The sequence below is a fragment of the Podarcis pityusensis genome (genome assembly GCF_964106645.2).
Source record: "Podarcis pityusensis genome assembly, chromosome: 14".
Classification (NCBI taxonomy): Eukaryota; Metazoa; Chordata; class Lepidosauria; order Squamata; family Lacertidae; genus Podarcis; species Podarcis pityusensis.
The window spans coordinates 51,123,134-51,140,447 of NC_138039.1; the positions used below are offsets into that span (position 1 = coordinate 51,123,134).

The 17,314-nt window shown below is 45.8% G+C and overlaps 1 protein-coding gene across 5 annotated transcripts in view; it reads left to right on the forward strand.

Moving 5' to 3' along the window:
• Nucleotides 1-17,314, forward strand: part of APBA2 (amyloid beta precursor protein binding family A member 2) — a 106,003-nt gene that overhangs the window by 51,237 nt on the left and 37,452 nt on the right. For all 5 annotated transcript variants that reach the window (XM_080980723.1, XM_080980722.1, XM_080980726.1 and 2 more), the window contains one exon: nt 9,252-10,258. In XM_080980723.1, the coding sequence (XP_080836849.1) occupies nt 9,290-10,258 (969 nt within the window). In that variant the 5' untranslated portion in view covers nt 9,252-9,289. The remainder of the gene's footprint in view (nt 1-9,251; nt 10,259-17,314) is intronic.

A 17,314-nucleotide genomic window follows, 5' to 3' on the forward strand; every position in this document is an offset into this window, starting at 1 on the left:
ATCAGCAAGGGATGTGAGACAATTGTCTTGTGCAGCAGTGGCTCTGTGTGGGTGAAAGACAGAACGAAAGAGAAGCCAAGCGTAGGTAGCTCCCACCCTGGAGATAAAAAGTCTTAGATAAAAAGTCTGGCTAGATCAGGCCAAAGACCCATTTAGTGCAATGTTCTTACAGTGCCCAAGAGTAATGAGCAGGGGTGTGATCTTGAATAAAATATGGGGGGGGGGGGTAAGCCCTACCCAGCATAATCAACCAACCAACCAACCAACCAACCAACCAACCGTAATCAAGGTCGAAGTGACCTCTTGGCACCTAGGAGTTGGCTCTTATGGTAATGATGGAATAATCTGGCAATTTTTGTTTTCTCAGATTCTCATTTTTCCAGTCTTAAATTCAGTTCTCCACATTTCTTCAGCAATCTGTGGTGTTTTTTAACTCCTCATAAAAATTATTCAAAAATTAGTGCAATTTCTCTTAATAAATGCATTGCTGCCTGCAGTTTGGACCAAGGTATTCATTATTGCAAGTAGTTTAACTTAATGCATTTCTGTATTTTATTTTCACTAAGGAATTGATTTGTGTGACACTTTCCCCGAATATTTGCATTCTGTTGTTGGAGAACTGTAATGCAAAATTCAGAATTTTGAGGGATGGCTGTGTTTTGGTTCTCACATTGTTTCTGAAAGTGTGGAATGAGAGATTCGGTTTTAAAGGTGAACTGAACTGAATTCCTCTGGATACTGGCACCCACTGCAGTTCCTTGGCCATCAGTCATGACATGAGTCACGGAGCAGCGCTCTGCCCACTGACTACCTATGGTGTCACATCCTGTCTGTTTATATGTTGGGGGTGCACACCTGCGAGGGCAGTGCAGGCTCCCCTGTTGTGTGAAATCCTGCACGATCAGGGTTCCACATGCTCTGGTCAGGCTTAATTCCATGCTCCCTAATAGAGAGCTGGCAAGGGGCATAATGATAGCCCTGCTCTCCCCCTCACATTATTATATACAAAGGGTGCCATTTCAACACATTTCACGCGATACATTTAAAGTGTGATGGTGCTTCTCTAAATAGCTATGCTTCCCCCCAAGAATCCTGGGAGCTGCTCTGTGTTACGGGCACTGTTACGGGACCCTCCTCCCCTTCCCAGAGCTACAGTTCTCAGAATGGCTTAATGACCCGTCCCTCTTCACGGGGAACCATGAAACACCCATAACAAACAGCAGCTCCCATCCTTCTTTGTGGGGGAGCCAAGACCATTTAAAGTGCTCTCGTAATGCTTTAAATGTATGGTGTGAATGTGGTCATGGAGTGGAAAGAGTAGGTTGTCTTTAGCTTTAATATCCTCCTTCGTTATGCGGAGGTTAACTTGAAGACGATAAATTCTCTAGGCAACATCATCATCCCTGACATTTTCTGCAAGCAGAGTGTGTCTGTGTGTAGGAGGCAAGGGGTGGGGGGTGGGGGCTTGCCTGAATATCTGCTGAAACCATCAACAGGCTTATTTTATCTTCTAACTAGCTGTAATTTTTGGAGTCTATTGGTGCATACTGGAGATGGGGATAAATATTTTAAAGCCCGTTTTTTATGTGTAGAGATTATGCACTGAGGAACAACACACCTCATACAGAATCCGCTGAGGGCTACGGATGTTTATAAAGAAATGGTTCTTTACAAAACAGAGTGACATGGTTCGTTGTTAGCCAAAAAAGAAAGCCCCTTGTTGTTTCAAAACACTTACCAGCCTTAGCAAATCAATACAGGGTGAAATGCTTTTGTTGCCACCTTGTTTTAAGGATTGTGATTAGGAAAGAGCACAGGGAACTTTTAGGCCTGGGGGTTGGGAATTAACATGGGAGGGGGTCTTGGTTCTCCCCATTATATGTTTTCTCTCAAACAGAAAATAAAATTGCATTAAGATGCTGATTAATTTTCAGGAGGAATCTTTTTATTAAAAGAATTGCAAAGTGCTTCAAAATATGGATAACCAAATTTAAATCTGGAAGAAAGAGAAACAGAGAACAAAAACTGACAGATTATTCCATCCCTATTTGTACCTAGGACTGTAAGCCAACCATTATTTCTATTAGCCAGCTGGGAACTCTCTCCTCCAATGATACTGCAAGACAAACAAGACTCCCTCTCCCACTCCCACCATTCAATGCCTCTCCCAATTCTTTCTACACTTAGGGGTGTGGTCTCCTCTTCTGTGACCCCCCAACTCTACTCTCCTGTACTGCAGGGAGTTGGACTAGATGACTCTTGGGATCCCTTTGAACTTTCCAGTTCTAGTATTGTGTGAAATACCTGAGCAAAATCAGGCAATCTGGTGTGGATGTTCTCGTTTACAAACACCTCCCCTTTCCCTTTGCACAGGAATAAGTTAATTGTTCATTGTACTGTGTAAGTTATATTCAATTATGATAATGCAAATCAGGAATCTAAAGAGGTGATACCGATAAAGCAAACATGAGTGTGATTAAGAATATGAAAATGCTTTGGGGATAATTATGAAATTGCTTTGGGGATAATTTATTTTGTTGTTCTCTAGTTGGAAAGTGTAACCAGTGTGATAGTTGGATATTTCATTGTGAAAGAAACAAAGACAGTCCTAAGGACTTTATCTTGTAAGAAATAGTTTTGTTTGATGGATAAGGCTACGCATTGACAACGTTTGAACAACATTGAATATTCACTTCTTAAAATGCAGGTGGGAGATAATAATTGGAATTGTAAGATGACAGTTATACCCTTCATGGTAAATATTTGCTGCACTTCAAAGCACTCAGTGCTTTAAGAATGAATGACAAGGAGGTAATTAGGGCAATTAGGTTAGATGTATACGGTATGTTTTGAGGTCCTGGAAAAGTAGATGACTGAGCATTTTGATGGTGAAAGCTACATGCTATAAGTTTATATTCTATCTAATAACATAAAATAGGTGTATTTGCATGATGATTAGATTAAAAAAAATAAAAATAAACAATTTCTCTCTTCTTGTGCTTTGGAAAGTCTCTTCATCTTCTGGCTTCTGTGATCCAGTCCAGAATTTGGGTAGAGATGAATCAACCAATTTTGCTCTCCACCAAAATGTTTCAGAGCAGGACCCAAGGTATCTGCTCATCTGCAAGGAATCCTGCACATACCAACTGATTAGATTAGGTTGCTGGAACCCAGCGCCATGACATCCCATCTCCCAAGGATGGTGAACCAGCAACAGCTCTGTTGTAGAGCTTGCATGTCCTGTTCTCTAAATCTCTAGAACCCCTTCAGAATTTTTATGATGCCACTGAGCTCTTGTAAGATTGTAGAATATCAAAGAGTTGGAAGGGACCCCAATGCAGGAATCTCAACACGTGGTCCCCCATCCAATTTGTAACCCAACCGGATGCTACTTATGTGCTAGCAGGAGGTTGTAGCATGACCACAATCACTGCACTGTCTCAGAGATTATGGGCTTCCCTATCCTTATTATATGTGCAGTCTGCACTAGGGACAGACAGGAAAGGATGTTTCTTTCTCCCCCTCCCCCATTGCCAAAGCAAATAACTTTGCATTTGCAGAGAGAAGATACTGCAATGTAAAATGGAGCAGGTAAGTATTCTTCAGAAGGGACGTGGGTAGCGCTGTGGGTTAAACCACAGAGCCTAGGACTTGCCGATCAGAAGGTCGGCGGTTCAAATCCCCGTGATGGGGTGAGCTCCCGTTGCTCGGTCCCTGCTCCTGCCAACCTAGCAGTTTGAAAGCATGCCAGTGCAAGTAGATAAATAGGTACTGCTCCGGCGGGAAGGTAAACGGCGTTTCCGTGCGCTGCTCTGGTTCGCCAAAAGCGGTTTAGTCATGCTGGCCACATGACCCAGAAGCTGTACGCCAGCTCCCTTGGCCAATAAAGCGAGATGAGCGCCACAACCCCAGAGTCAGTCATGACTGGACCTAATGGTCAGGGGTCGCTTTACCTTTTTAAGTATTCTTCAGCCATCTCTGGAGGAAGCTACAGCTTGCTGTAATATTTTGTGCCATTTTACATAATGCTCTTCAGTCTAGTTGCCCGTCATTATAGAAAGCTTCAGACTCAAATGCCCTCTATGCAGATCATGGTGATAACGCAAAGAAGTCTGGAAGACCATCCACCTCTTACTAATGTGTATGCTTTTCATGTTGATCTGCTCCAATTTCCCCAAGGAATATTTGATCCTGATAACAAGGCCACCTTCTTTGTGGAGTCAGGGAGGGGAAAAAACCTTATCCCAGAGTTTCCTCAGAGATCAAACAACTGCCAACCACCTCAAAATTAATTTCCTGTTAAGCAGACCACAGGGAGATATATCTCTCTTACCATTTTTCAAAAGCTTTTACTATGACAAACTATCTCACATCGCAAACTGCTTCTCCGCCCTCACACATTTCTGGGTGCTGGCCAGTGATGATCCTCTTGTGTTCCTGGTCTGTAGGAATTCTGGCATTTCTGAAGCTGCTGTTTTTGGGCCCCTAGAACAATCTGGGCAAGGAAAGCTTAGCACTTAGCTACTTTTGCCATTCAGCTTAGCCTAATGATTCTCACTGGAATCCAGGAGACTACCTTATTCTTGGCATCCATCTGTCTCAAGCAACAATGGAGTGTTCTGGGGGTCAAGTCAAACTGCTGCAGTAGCAGCCCCAAAGTGGCCTCCCCAGGGTCAAACCTGGACAGTGTGTACAGAGGTCCTGGGCTGCCCAGATGACAAGACCCTTGGCCTTGCTGATGTGGTCCAAAAGAAAGCAGAACAATACATTTGGCACCAGCTTGGCTGCAGGAGTTGCCAGAAGGAAGTGTACAAGGCACCATCCAACTGTCTTAGGGATTCCACTCTGGATCTTCTTAGGGTTTACTTCTTAGCCTTTTCTTCTCCCAAGACATCCACAAGGGACCAGAGTTTTCCTTCTACTAGATGGGCTCCCTTCCCAGGTGGACAAGCCCCATCTGCCCCTCACTTCCCTCTACAGCAGAGCTTTCCAAACTTTTCATGTTGGTGACATAGACATGCATCATTTTGTGACACAGTAATTCTGTTTTCCTAGCAAACCAGAGCAAACTCACCCCTTTCCAGCCCCAGGAGGAGCACCTGGAGTGTTTGTGTGACACACTTACACACAGTTTGGAAAGCTCTTCTCTACAGCATGTGCAGAAACTACCTGGACCCACTATTGGTCTCGCCCACTCAGTCTGCATAATACTTTAAACCTCTGGCAGACTGGCAGCAGTGTAGTGCCCTCAATAGTTTTGTAGACTACAATTCCCATCATCAGTTTGTCCGACAGAGGCAGTATTCACACCATACATTTAAGAGCTATCATGCCATGGCTTGCCCCAGAGAATCCTGGGAGCTGCAGTTGTGGAGGGTGCTGAGAGTTGTTAGGGGACACCTATTCCCCGCACAGACCTACAGTTCCCAGAGTGGCTTAACAATCAATTCTTCTTCCCAAACACAAAAACTTCCCCTGTGATAAGTCCAGGAGCCATTTACTACCTGATGACTTGTCTAGGCTGAGCCTAAAAACAGATACGGAAAGGTGCATGCAGACTGAGCTGTTTATTCAGAGTTCATTGCTTTTTACATTGTTAAAAAGTTGGGAAGGAAAAACTACTAAGCATTTATGAGTTTCTGATGCTAATGAGTGGGCCCTTTCTGCTGAGGTAATGAAACCTGAGTGAGCTCCTCATCACTGTGTCCTAAATTGGAACAAAAGGAATGGCACTGCAAATTACACATTGATTTCCTTTTGTATCTTGAAAGTGCTAGGTATTACTGATCAATATGAGTTGGCAGTCATTGCTTTTAATTGCTGTGGACTCATTTCTTTCAGGGGAGGAATAACTAGCTCCCCCCCCCCCATTCGTCAGGGCAAGCTTCCTTCCATATTTGAAATATTTATTCTCGTTTTTTATATAGCCATGAAGATTTCTACCTTGCTGATCCTGTTCTTCCATCAAAATGAATGTGTCTTCTGTTTTCCTGTGGCCACATTCGCACTGTACATATAAAACGCTAGGATACCACTTTAAACAGTCAAGGCTTCCCCCAAAGAATTCTGGGTACTGTAGTTCGTTAAGGGTGTTCAGAGTTGTTAGGAAACGCCCCTCTTCTCCTCACAGAGCTACAGTTCCCAAAGGGATTGACTGTTAAATCACTCTGGGAATTGTAGCGTGGTGAGGGATTAGGGTTCTCCTAGCCACTCTCAGCACCTTTAACAAACTACAGCACCCAGAATTATTTTGGGGAAGTTATGACCATTTAAATTAAATAATAATATTTAAATTGTGCAGGAGATTATTGCTTTTGTTACTATGTTATGTGTTTTTGTGTTTTTATATTGTAAACCGCCCTGTGATTCTTTGGTGAAGTGCAGAATAGAAATTTAATAAAGAATATAGTGTATCATGGTATCATACACAGCACACCCTCCAACATTTCTCTGATGAAAATAGGGATGTCCTATTCCACAGTAATAATAATAATATTACTATTTATACACTGCCGATCTGACTGGGTTGGCCCAGCCACTCTGGGCAGCTACCAACATATATAAAAATATAATGAACTATTAATCATTAAAAAACTTCCCTATGCAGGGCTGCCTTCAGATGGCTCAGGGGTTGGGTACCATACCCTCCAACATTTCACCGATGAAAATAGGAACGTCCTAAGGAAAAGGGGGACATTCTGGGATCGAATCAGAAACTGGGATGGCTTCTGTAAATCTGGGACTGTCCCTTGATAATAGGGGCACTTGGAGGGTCTGACATGGTGCTTGGTGTGAATCCTAGAGCCCTCTTTCTGGTTGGCACCTTGGGCTAGGGGAGGATTAAACCTTGTGCCAAATAGTCACTCACATAGTGACCTGGCTTAACTTCTTAACATGGCCGTAGTTCAGTTGTGTTGCAGCTGTCCGGTGTGTTGCTTGGTTAGATCATTTATAACAGGAGTGGGCAGCTTGTGGACCTCAGCCTAATTTCAAAAGCCATCTGCCCGTCTTCCCAGCAGCCCTTGGCATGGAGAGGAGGAGCGCTTTGCCCCCACCCACTGTTGTCTTCTGCCCTGCTCACCATGTGACCCTCAGCAGATTACCCCCAAGGGAATGCAGCACTCCGAAGCACCCAGTTGCACCCAACATTGGGGGGGGGGGTGTCACATGTGCATGACGTCGTATCTGCTACGCCCCCCCCAACCCAGCCAGACCAACTCGGACCGCCATCCCCCACCAGCTCCTTATCTTTGTGAAAGGGACATGGCAGGGTAAAGAGATTGCCAGTGTACCCTCTGGGGAGGTGCTCTGGCAATTGGCAAAGGGAGGCTCTGGGTGCAGACACTTTGCCCTTCCGTGTCCCTGGTCATCTTCAAAAGGACCCAGCAGGGTGAAGCTTCCTTACCTTGGCACTTGCTTTTGAGGATTGCTGTGGAATTGAGGGGGGGGCGGGGAGGCTCCCTTATCAAAAATATTAGGGGGGTCTGCCCCCAGATGGCGCTACTAGTGGCCCTTGACCACACGGGGAAATTTGCCCGTTTCTGACCTGTCCTGTGTGTATATGTAGGAAGCAGCCCTGCGCCTCAACCTGTGTCCTGTTGTCATGAGGTAGGCAGGGCAGTCTCTGATGAGGCCCTTCCTGTGGTTGACTTTTAGAGCCAGCCTGTACAGTGGTACCTCAGGTTACATACGCTTCAGGTTACATATGCTTCAGGTTACAGACTCCGCTAACCCAGAAATAGTACCTCGGGTTAAGAACTTTGCTTAGGATGAGAACAGAAATCGTGCTCCGGCGGCGCGGCAGCAGCGGGAGGCCCCATTAGCTAAAGTGGTGCTTCAGGTTAAGAACAGTTTCAGGTTAAGAACAGACCTCCGGAACGAATTAAGTACTTAACCCGAGGTACCACTGTATGAAATAAGGGAGGATTGACTACAAGCCTGAAGGAGAGTCAAGGGGCAGGTCACTTTGAAAGACATGTTATATGGAACAGTAACTAGAAGTCTAATTAGTATTCTCTGTTGAGAGGTGCAGATTATTCCCTTTTTAATCACATTTATAGTGACAAATCAATATTGCCTGAAATGGCACTTTTAACTGCTTGATTTAATATGAACGCTCACTAACAATCTCATCATTATTACGATGGGCAAATGGTTGTTTTCAGAGCAGTGACATTTTTTGCAACTTCCATTTAATGTGCTGCTTTTCCCAAGCTTCCAATGATCCTGATTCCTCCCTCTGGCCCTGGTTGGCTCTCAGCCTCTTTATGGCCTTCACAGTTTCCTTTGTAATGCACCAGCAATTTGTCCAATAGGCCCTTCCATGTGTGGTGCACCTCTGCCCCTGCAGTCTAGATTCTGTTCTCAAGAGACTTGCTGAACAGTTGAATTGCTTGGGGGGGGCACTCAGTTGGAGGAGACTGCAGTACATCCTAAAATGCACCCCACACTCTTTGACAACTGCAGATTTGCAGGGGAAGATTCATGGGGGGGGGGGCAAGCTGCTTTTCACAGAAGCTTGATTTTCATTTTTGCTTCTTGTGCTGAGGTGTCCCGGGGACCCAGAGTACTCTAGAATAGAAAAGTCCCTGAATTAGACCATCTAAATCTACCTTTTCCCCTTTTTGTTACAATGTGGATTATTTAATGGCATTTCAACATGGCTTGACATCCAGCAAAGTTGTTGCAGTAAGATTTCCAGCTTTCGATGGGATAATTTATGAGTCTTGTGCTCCACTCCACCCTAGGTAATGGTAAAGGGACCCCTGACCATTAGGTCCAGTCGTGACCAACTCTGGGGTTGCGGCACTCATCTCGCTTTATTGGCCGAGGGAGCCGGCGTACAGCTTCCAGGTCATGTGGCCAGCATGACTAAGCCGCTTCTGGCGAACCAGAGCAGCACACGGAAATGCCGTTTACCTTCCCGCCGGAGTGGTACCTATTTATCTACTTGCACTTTGAGGTGCTTTCGAACTGCTAGGTTGGCAGGAGCAGGGACCAAGCAACGGGAGCTCACCCCGTCGCGGGGATTCGAACCGCCGACCTTCCAATCAGCAAGCCCTAGGCTCTGTGGTTTACACCACAGCGCCACCCGCGTCCCCCACTCCACCCTACCTGGCATATATATATATATATGTGTGTGTTTCTGTACACCCCAGTAGTATTATTTTTTTGATTTCCTACTGCTAACCTTTTGATTAAACAATGACTGTTGTTGGTGTCTGATTTCTTCTTTGGACTCTTGCCTGCAGGTGTTCCTCAGACATGATTGTCATGTGAGTTGTCAGCCATGGCGAGCAGGAAATGTCAAACCACCACAGCCAGCATGCTGGATCACCGGGCGAGAGCTTCCCCGCCTTTGCCTCAGGGTAGGGAGGCTGAAAATGAGGGTGATAACTTGCCTGTGGAGGACTATGTGGAGAAGGAGACGGAGGTTGCGGCTGCCAGGGAAGGCACCCCTACGCTGGCCGAGCACGAGTGTCTCGACCACAGCGGAGATGGCGACTCCAGTTCTGATTATGTCAACAACACTTCCGAAGAGGAGGATTACGATGAGGGGCTCCCGGAGGAAGAAGAAGGGATTACTTACTATATCCGATACTGCCCAGAGGATGACGGTTACCTGGAAGGGATGGACTGCAGTGGGGAAGAGTATGTCCCCCATGAAGAACATCCAGTGGAGACGGATGAGTGCCAGGAAGCTGTGGAGGAAGCGGAGTGGTCCGACATGAAAATGCAGCACCGGGATGAATGCGAAGCCACAGAAGCCCCGGGCCACCACGAGGGCTGCGTCCAGGTTTTGGAAGGGGAGGTGGCCTGCCTGGAGATCCAAGACCAAGAAGAGAACCTCCAGTATTGCCATCCAAGCGAAGAGCGCTACCAGGGTTACTACTCGCCTGAAGCAAATGGGAATCCCCACGGGATGTCTCCTTACCACTCTGGGAAAGAAGAGGCCGAGCTAGAAGAACAGGAGGAAGACATTGACCAGATCGTTGCAGAGATTAAGATGAGCATGAGCATGAGCAGCATCAACAGCGCCTCGGAGATGAGCCCGGAGCATGGAGGAACTGAAAACGTGCCAAATGACTATGCAGAGACTTGTCCAAAGGGAGAGTCTGGCCACAGCTCCAACAGGCATCTGGGAAGGCCAAAATCATTGAACATCCCCACTGCATCAAAGCAAGTGGGAGATGTACCCAGAGGCTTCAAAACCAAGTCAAGAACCCCCGAGGAAAGACAGACGTGGCCACAAGAACAGGTGAGTTGTTGACTCTCTTCTTTTGCTAAGGGGGACATTTTGTTGTTGGCATCTGTCCAAGGCAATGGAAGAGTGTGGCTTTGGGGGTGAAGTCATACATATACATATACATACAAATACGCATAGGATCTTGTATATTAACAGTCCATACCTATGAAGTATGTGCTTTGCTCTCTTCTTTCTCCAGCATAGGTGGGAAAGGCAGTGTTGGAAAGCTGAGAGAGATGGTAAGGTGATAGGTCTGGGAAATTGCACAGACTGACCCAGAAGAAAAGCTTTTCAAATGACCCTTCTCCTCCTAGGAACCTCATGGGGTTGGACTCAGGGGAGCCATTAGCGCCCTTTTCATGTCAGCATCTCCCCCACCAATCTCCAGCCTCCTCTCAGCCCTATCTGCATGTCCAGCAGCCAAGGTTAATTAGGCCTGAAATCAAAGGGCTATAGGCACTCTGCCTGATACAGACATTTATTTACATTATTTCATTTCACTTGGTCACAAAGGGGGTTTAGACAACAATCCATCCATCCATCCATCAAAATTGCAGGCCTACATTTTACCTTTTTTGTGATCTGTCATTTTAATGTTTGTTTTCTATTGCTTGTAATTGATGTACACAACCCTGATATTTTATGAGGGCAGGGTATAAATACCTTTATAAATAAACGAATGAATGCCATGTTTAAAATATCCTCTTGACAGTGCTGCAGTTGTCAGGATTTTGGCTTGATTGATTGATTGCAAGTTTAACCTACCGTTTTATCCAAGGAGCTCAAGGTGGCATATGTGGTTCTCCCCCTCCTTGTTTAATCCCCACAACAACCCTGTGAAGTAGGCTAGGCTGAGAGGCTGCAACTGGCCAAAGGTCACCCAATGGGCTTCATGGCCAAGTGGGGATTTGAACCCCTGTCTCCAAGGTCCTAGTCTGACATGGCATTGACATTTGGCAAGCCAAGAGATGGCATTTACTGAATAGGCACCCTGATTATAGAATTCCCTCCCCTCTCAAAACCCTCTCAGTTTTGCCTGACACCAGGTCTTTGAGCATTTGCTGGCAATTGAAGGCTTCTTTATTCACCCAGGAATATAGTTGGAGTTTGGTCACACACGGGTGTGCTCTCTGCTTTTTTTCAGTACCAGCACCTCTTTTTGTTGTTGTTAAAAAGTGTGGCACGTACTGTTAACAACTTCATGGTTGGTACCGGCACCTATTTTTCTAGAAAATAAACACTGGGTGTGCTGATTCTGTTCATGTTGTGCTCTTCTGTTACGTTGTATTGACATTGCACCCTGTTTGGGAACTCCTAGTAGTGAAAAGCAGCTAACAAAATTTACAAATAAAACAAAATAAAATAAAACGGTCTTTGGGGAGCCTAAACTCTCCTCTTGGTTGCAGCCTTATTCTTTGTGTCTGCCTCCGGAGTCAGGCTCTGTATCTGCCAGTGTCCTTTTTGGGATCAGGGTCTGCTGTGACCCTGCCTGGCACAAGTTCCTCTCTCAGCCTTTGATTCCCAGAGGGCAATGGGTCATCAAGGGGTGGGGATAGTAGTGCTTTCTCGATTTCCTGTTTTGAACACTCAACAAATGGTAGCAGCAGGGTCCACGTGGAGCATGATATTTGCTTTCTGCTGCATTTGCCACTATAATATTTTTAAATGGTTTCTCTCCACAAAGCACCAGTCATTCAAAAGCCATAATTTCCAGGCCACACTTTTAGAAATGTCTGTTGGTACATAAGGGTTAGAGATGATAGCCCACTCAGTCATACTCAGAGTAGACCCTTTAAAATCAGTGGACTCAAGCTGTCAAACTCCACTGATTTGCTGCCAAAGTTGGAGACAGTAATGCTTCTGAATGCCAGTTTCTGGAAACGGCGGGAGGGGAGGGGGCTCTTCTCTTTGCAGGTTTGCCTCAGGCACCTGCTTTATCTGTAAGCTGCTTTGAGTCCTTTTCAGGGCAAAAGGTGGAGTATAAATAAATATATAATATAATGATAATAATAATATGTCACGGACTGGCTGGATGCAGAGGAGTGGTGGGAGGCCACAGCTGGGGAGCCCCCAAGGGAACTCCCCAAGGAAGAAGTCTCAGAGCCAGGGGAGTGGTGGTGGGATGACGATGAGTGGTCAGAAGGAGAAGAAGGAGCAGACGGAGGAGGAGGTGTTGGAAGCAGAAGAGGTAACAGGGTTTAGTGAGCAGGAAGAGCCTGTGGCAGAGAGAAATTCAGACTCTGAGGCTTAGCGGAGGCTGGAGGGGAGGGTGGCAAGAGGCAAAGTTGAGACAGGCTGCTGAAGAATCCAGAGAGTCTTCCCTTCCTGCTGTGACCAGCTCCCCTCCCTACTGGTCTTCTAGAACACAAAGAGAAATGAAAGGATTGGTTGTGACTGGGGTATGGAAAGCAAGCCTTATGGGGAAAGGTTGAGGGAGTTGGGTATGGTTCTAAAAAGCTTTAATCTTCCAACATTCAGCTTCATTGAATTCCCATGACTTCTAGTGTTAGAGTTCTACCGTTCCTATTGTTAGACAATTGGGAGACAGAAACCCTTTGCTGATCACCTAGAGCTCTACCAGCCCTGATTTACAGTTCTTGTGTTAAAAACAGTTATTAGATTTTTTAAAAAGAGTGTTGCTCAGTTTATTGAGAATGCTTTTAAAAAGTTCTAGACCTGAGAAAGTGCTAAAAGGAGAAAGTGCTAAAAGAGCCAGTGTGGTGTAGTGGTTAAGAGCGGTAGTCTCGTAATCTGGGGAACCGGGTTCGCGTCTCCACTCCTCCACATGCAGCTGCTGGGTGACCTTAGGCTAGTCACACTTCTCTGAAGTCTCTCAGCCCCACTCACCTCACAGAGTGTTTGTTGTGTGGGAGGAAGGGAAAGGAGAATGTTAGCCGCTTTGAGACTCCTTAAAGGAAGTGAAAGGCGGGATATCAAATCCAAACTCTAAAAGGGGCTTTCCCTAATCTGGTGCCTTCCAGATAAATTGGACTACATCTTCTGTCAGCTCCAGCCAGCATGGCCAGGACTGAGGGGAGCTGTTGTCAAAATCACCTGGAGTGCACCAGGTTGGAGAAGGCTGATCTAGAAGGTCACTCATGTTCTAGTATGAGTGATAAATTATTATTGTAATTTAATCCTGGAATCCTAGAATCGTAGAGTTGGAAGGGACCCTGAGGGCCATCTAGTCCAACTCCTCTCCAATACAGGAATTTCAACTAAGCCATCCAACCTGTTATGTCTTCTGAGCATGGCAGTCTGTCTATTAGCGAGACCTAGGAGATACACCCTGAGCAGGGGAACACTGCTTCTTCTTAAGCTTTATAAACTAGACTAGCTCATTAGCTGAAACAGCTTGAGGTGCAGCTGCCATCTGATGCATTGCTGGGCAGCTATGTGGGCTGCAGAATCTGTTCCTGTCTCCTACTTTGACAGCAAGCATTTTAGTTATATTGATGTGTTAATTTTTCTATAAATGCATTAACTTTTAAGTAGGAGGAATCTAGGACAGTCTTCACCACCCTAGTGCCCTCCAGACATTTTGGTGGCTCCTCCCAGGAGAGCACAAGGCTGATCTAAGACAACACAGTACAGCTGTATGGTTCCCATTTACCAGACTCAGTTCTCATATCCTTCTACTTCCTTAATTTACCTATTGAAAAGGCTTTGACAATGCCTTAAAAAAATTATACTGTGAATTAGTGTCTGTTGTCAAGTGCCACAACTCAGTGGTAGAACATCTGCTTAAGGACACAAGAAGAGTCTGCTGGATCGGACCAGTGGCCCAACTTGTCCAGCATTGTGTTCTCACAGTGGCCAACCAGATGCCCAAGGGAGGCATGCAAGCAGCATCTGAGCGCAAGAGCATCCATTCTCCTGTCCTGTGCTTTCCAACAGCTGCCATTCAGAGGCCTTCGCCCTCTGACATTGTCATACTGGTTAGAGGCCATCAGTAGTCTTCACCAGGAATTAGTCTAATCCTCTATGGAAGTAGTCCAAGTTTGTGGCCATCCCTGCCTCCTTTGGGAGCAGATTCCCTCTCTTGACTAGGAAGAAGTGCTTTCTTTTTGTCTGTCCCGAATCCTCCAGCTTCATTGGATGTCCATGTCTTATGAGAGGGAGAAAAACTTTTCACTATCCATATCATGCACACTTTTTATAAACTTCTGTCATGTTGCCTCTTGCTCTCCTTTTTTCTAAACTGAATGCTCCAAATTGCTGCAGGCTTTGCTCACAGGGGAGTTTCTTCATCCCTTGCTTTGATAATTTTGGTGGCCCTTTTCTGGACCTTTTCCAACTCTACAATATCCTTTCTGAGGTGTTGTGACCAGAACCGCACACATTATTCCAGATACAGTTGCATCATCTACTTGAATAATGGCATTATGATATTGGTGGTTTTCTTTTCTATTCCTTTCCTCATGATCCCTACCTCTTAAGAACATTATGGAAGGAAGGCCAAACACCAGCACCCTCTGTGTCTCTCCCCACCACCCTCCAACTTGCAGAGGTCAAATGCCTCAAGTGGGGAACCCCCTCTACTTGTGAAGGGTCCTCACGCATTTAGAAACCCACACAACTGGGGTTCTAAATGAGGTGGAGAGCCTCCCCCTGGAGTGGAGCAGCTCCCTCCCCAGCTTCAGATCTTTGCACTCCATGAGTTGGGGAGCAGAAATTAGTGCACTGCGTCAGCTTTGAATACAAGCAGAACACTTGGATGGGACTCCTGATTCACAGTACCAGGTGCCCTTGCATGGGGGGGGGGAGCCTCCCTTTTTCATCCCAGAATCCCATGCTGGATCCTCAGTCACAGAGAGGGAAAGCAGAAGAGGAGGGTACTGTCTCATCACTCTCGCCTTTGCTTGCAATTAATTCTCCACCCCCTTTTAGCAACGAGATAATCTATCGCTATCTTTGGGACAAGTTCTCATCTGGAACATTAATTTTTGATTGGAACGAACAAGGGAACACACACACAAAATGCCCCGGAGAGTGAGACATATATCCTATTTGCAAATAGAGCTGTTTATGGCTAGCTTGCATATGGGACTTTTACAATGTGACAGCATCAGCTGGTAACAGTGTTCCAACATCAGTGGTGACATTTCCACATGCAAAAGCAGGGGAGATAATTAGATCTATTCTTAAAAGTAGGTTGGGGTAAGGGACTGTTGGCACTGAAATTCTGTGTGTTAAGCAGCCCTGGTTTGTAACAATTGCATTGCATCTTAGGCTCTGCATATGTTGACCAGCGATTATCTTGTATTGGAGGAAGAGTGTTGTTCAGTGACAGAGAAATGGTATTGCATGCAGTTGGTTCCAGGTTCCATCCTTAGCATCTCCTATGCGATTGGAACACCTTAGAGCAGCCTTTCCCAACCAGCTGTCCTCCAGATGTTTTGGATTGCAGCTCCTGTCAGCTTCAGCCAGAACACTCAATGGTCAGGGATAATAGGAGTTGCCATTCAAAACATCTGGAGGGCACCGGATGGAAGAAGTATTCCCTAGAAAGTCACTGCCTGTCAGTTCAGACAATACTGTGTGTCCATGATGAGTCCCTGGTGTGGGAGCTGGAACTCGAGTTGGTGTGTAAGGCACATAAATCAAGCAGAATATAAAATTTGTAGATGTAAACCTTCAGTTTTAGACCTGTTGTATGGCACTTGTCATCCTCCGAAGTATGTCAATCATAGCAGCACAATATCTGGAGATTGAATATATTATATCGGGGTTTCTATTTTGGAGCAGTAAAGAGATATAGACTTGCCCTGTGAAATTTGTGTATTATTGGCACAATAAACCTGTCACGTATGACTGTATAGTATTGGCAATGGAAAGACATGTGTTCAATTGTTTCTATATGCTCAGAGCCACAGGGGCAGACCACAGCCCTCTCCACCTGGTGCCTGAACTACAACTCCCATTAGCCCCAACCGGCATGGCCAGTGCTCAGGGATGATGGGAGCCACAATTCATTAGCGTCTGAAAGCTACAGGCTGCTCACCACCATGATAAACCCCTAAGTGCTGAATCATTACTTGGGGGAGAAACAAGCTCATTTACTGACCATGTCTGAGACATGCTGTCTAAATCGGGTGCTGTTCTGACCCATTTTGTATGTGGGCATGTCTGGGCTACGGACGCATTTCTTGTGCTGCCAAATGAATTGTGATCAGACCTGACAAGGCCTTTAAAGGGTAGAAGAAGCTGTGGTTCTGCCGTTTCACATCACAGGCCCAATATCTGTCCTGTCACTCTTGTTTGAAAATTGTTTCCCACCCCCACAGCCATCCTGCTTTTCTGCCAAAGCTTTTCTGATTTAATCCTGGCAGCTCCCAAAATAATTTACATGTTATTTGGCAGTGTTGCAATCTTCTATGTGCTGGTTCCCTTGTGTTAGTGTGTGTCCATATGTCAATGCATATCTTACTTTTAGTGTAATGGTGCAGTTGTGATTGGGTTTCTCACAACTGTCTTTTATAGGCCTTAATGGAATTCTGAAAACAGCCATCTGCTGTGGTGGCTGAGTCCTATCCAACTCAGGATAGCTCTGTTCTGCTTCCTCAGCCGGTGGCAGCCGTGCTTCTGAATACCAGTTGCTGGAAGCCCCTGGAGGGGAGGGGTCTCTTCTGCTCATGTGCTGCTTGCTGGCTTCCCACAGGTTAACTGGGTGGCCACAGTGAGAACAGGAGGGTGGGCTAGATGCGCCATTGACCTGACCCAGCAGGTTTTTCATATGTTTTTAGAGTGCTCCTCATGGAGAGAGTTATACAATCTCTTTCCCTGCCACCCCCGCCACCCCTTGGATGCAGAAGAAAGCCATGGATTGCATCCCTTTTCACATGGGTGTCTGCATTTTCCATGGCCTTGATATTCCACCACCCAGACAATAAACGTGTGCCATTCTGGAACCTGGAATTGTTATAGGTGCCACAAAATACCCATTTTCCACATTTGTATGAAAGCAATATTTTGGTGTGGCAGCATCTATACTTTGGAACTCCCTGCCTATTGACACCGGGCCAGCACCTTCTCTGTACTCTTTCAGCGCCTGCTAAAAACATTTTA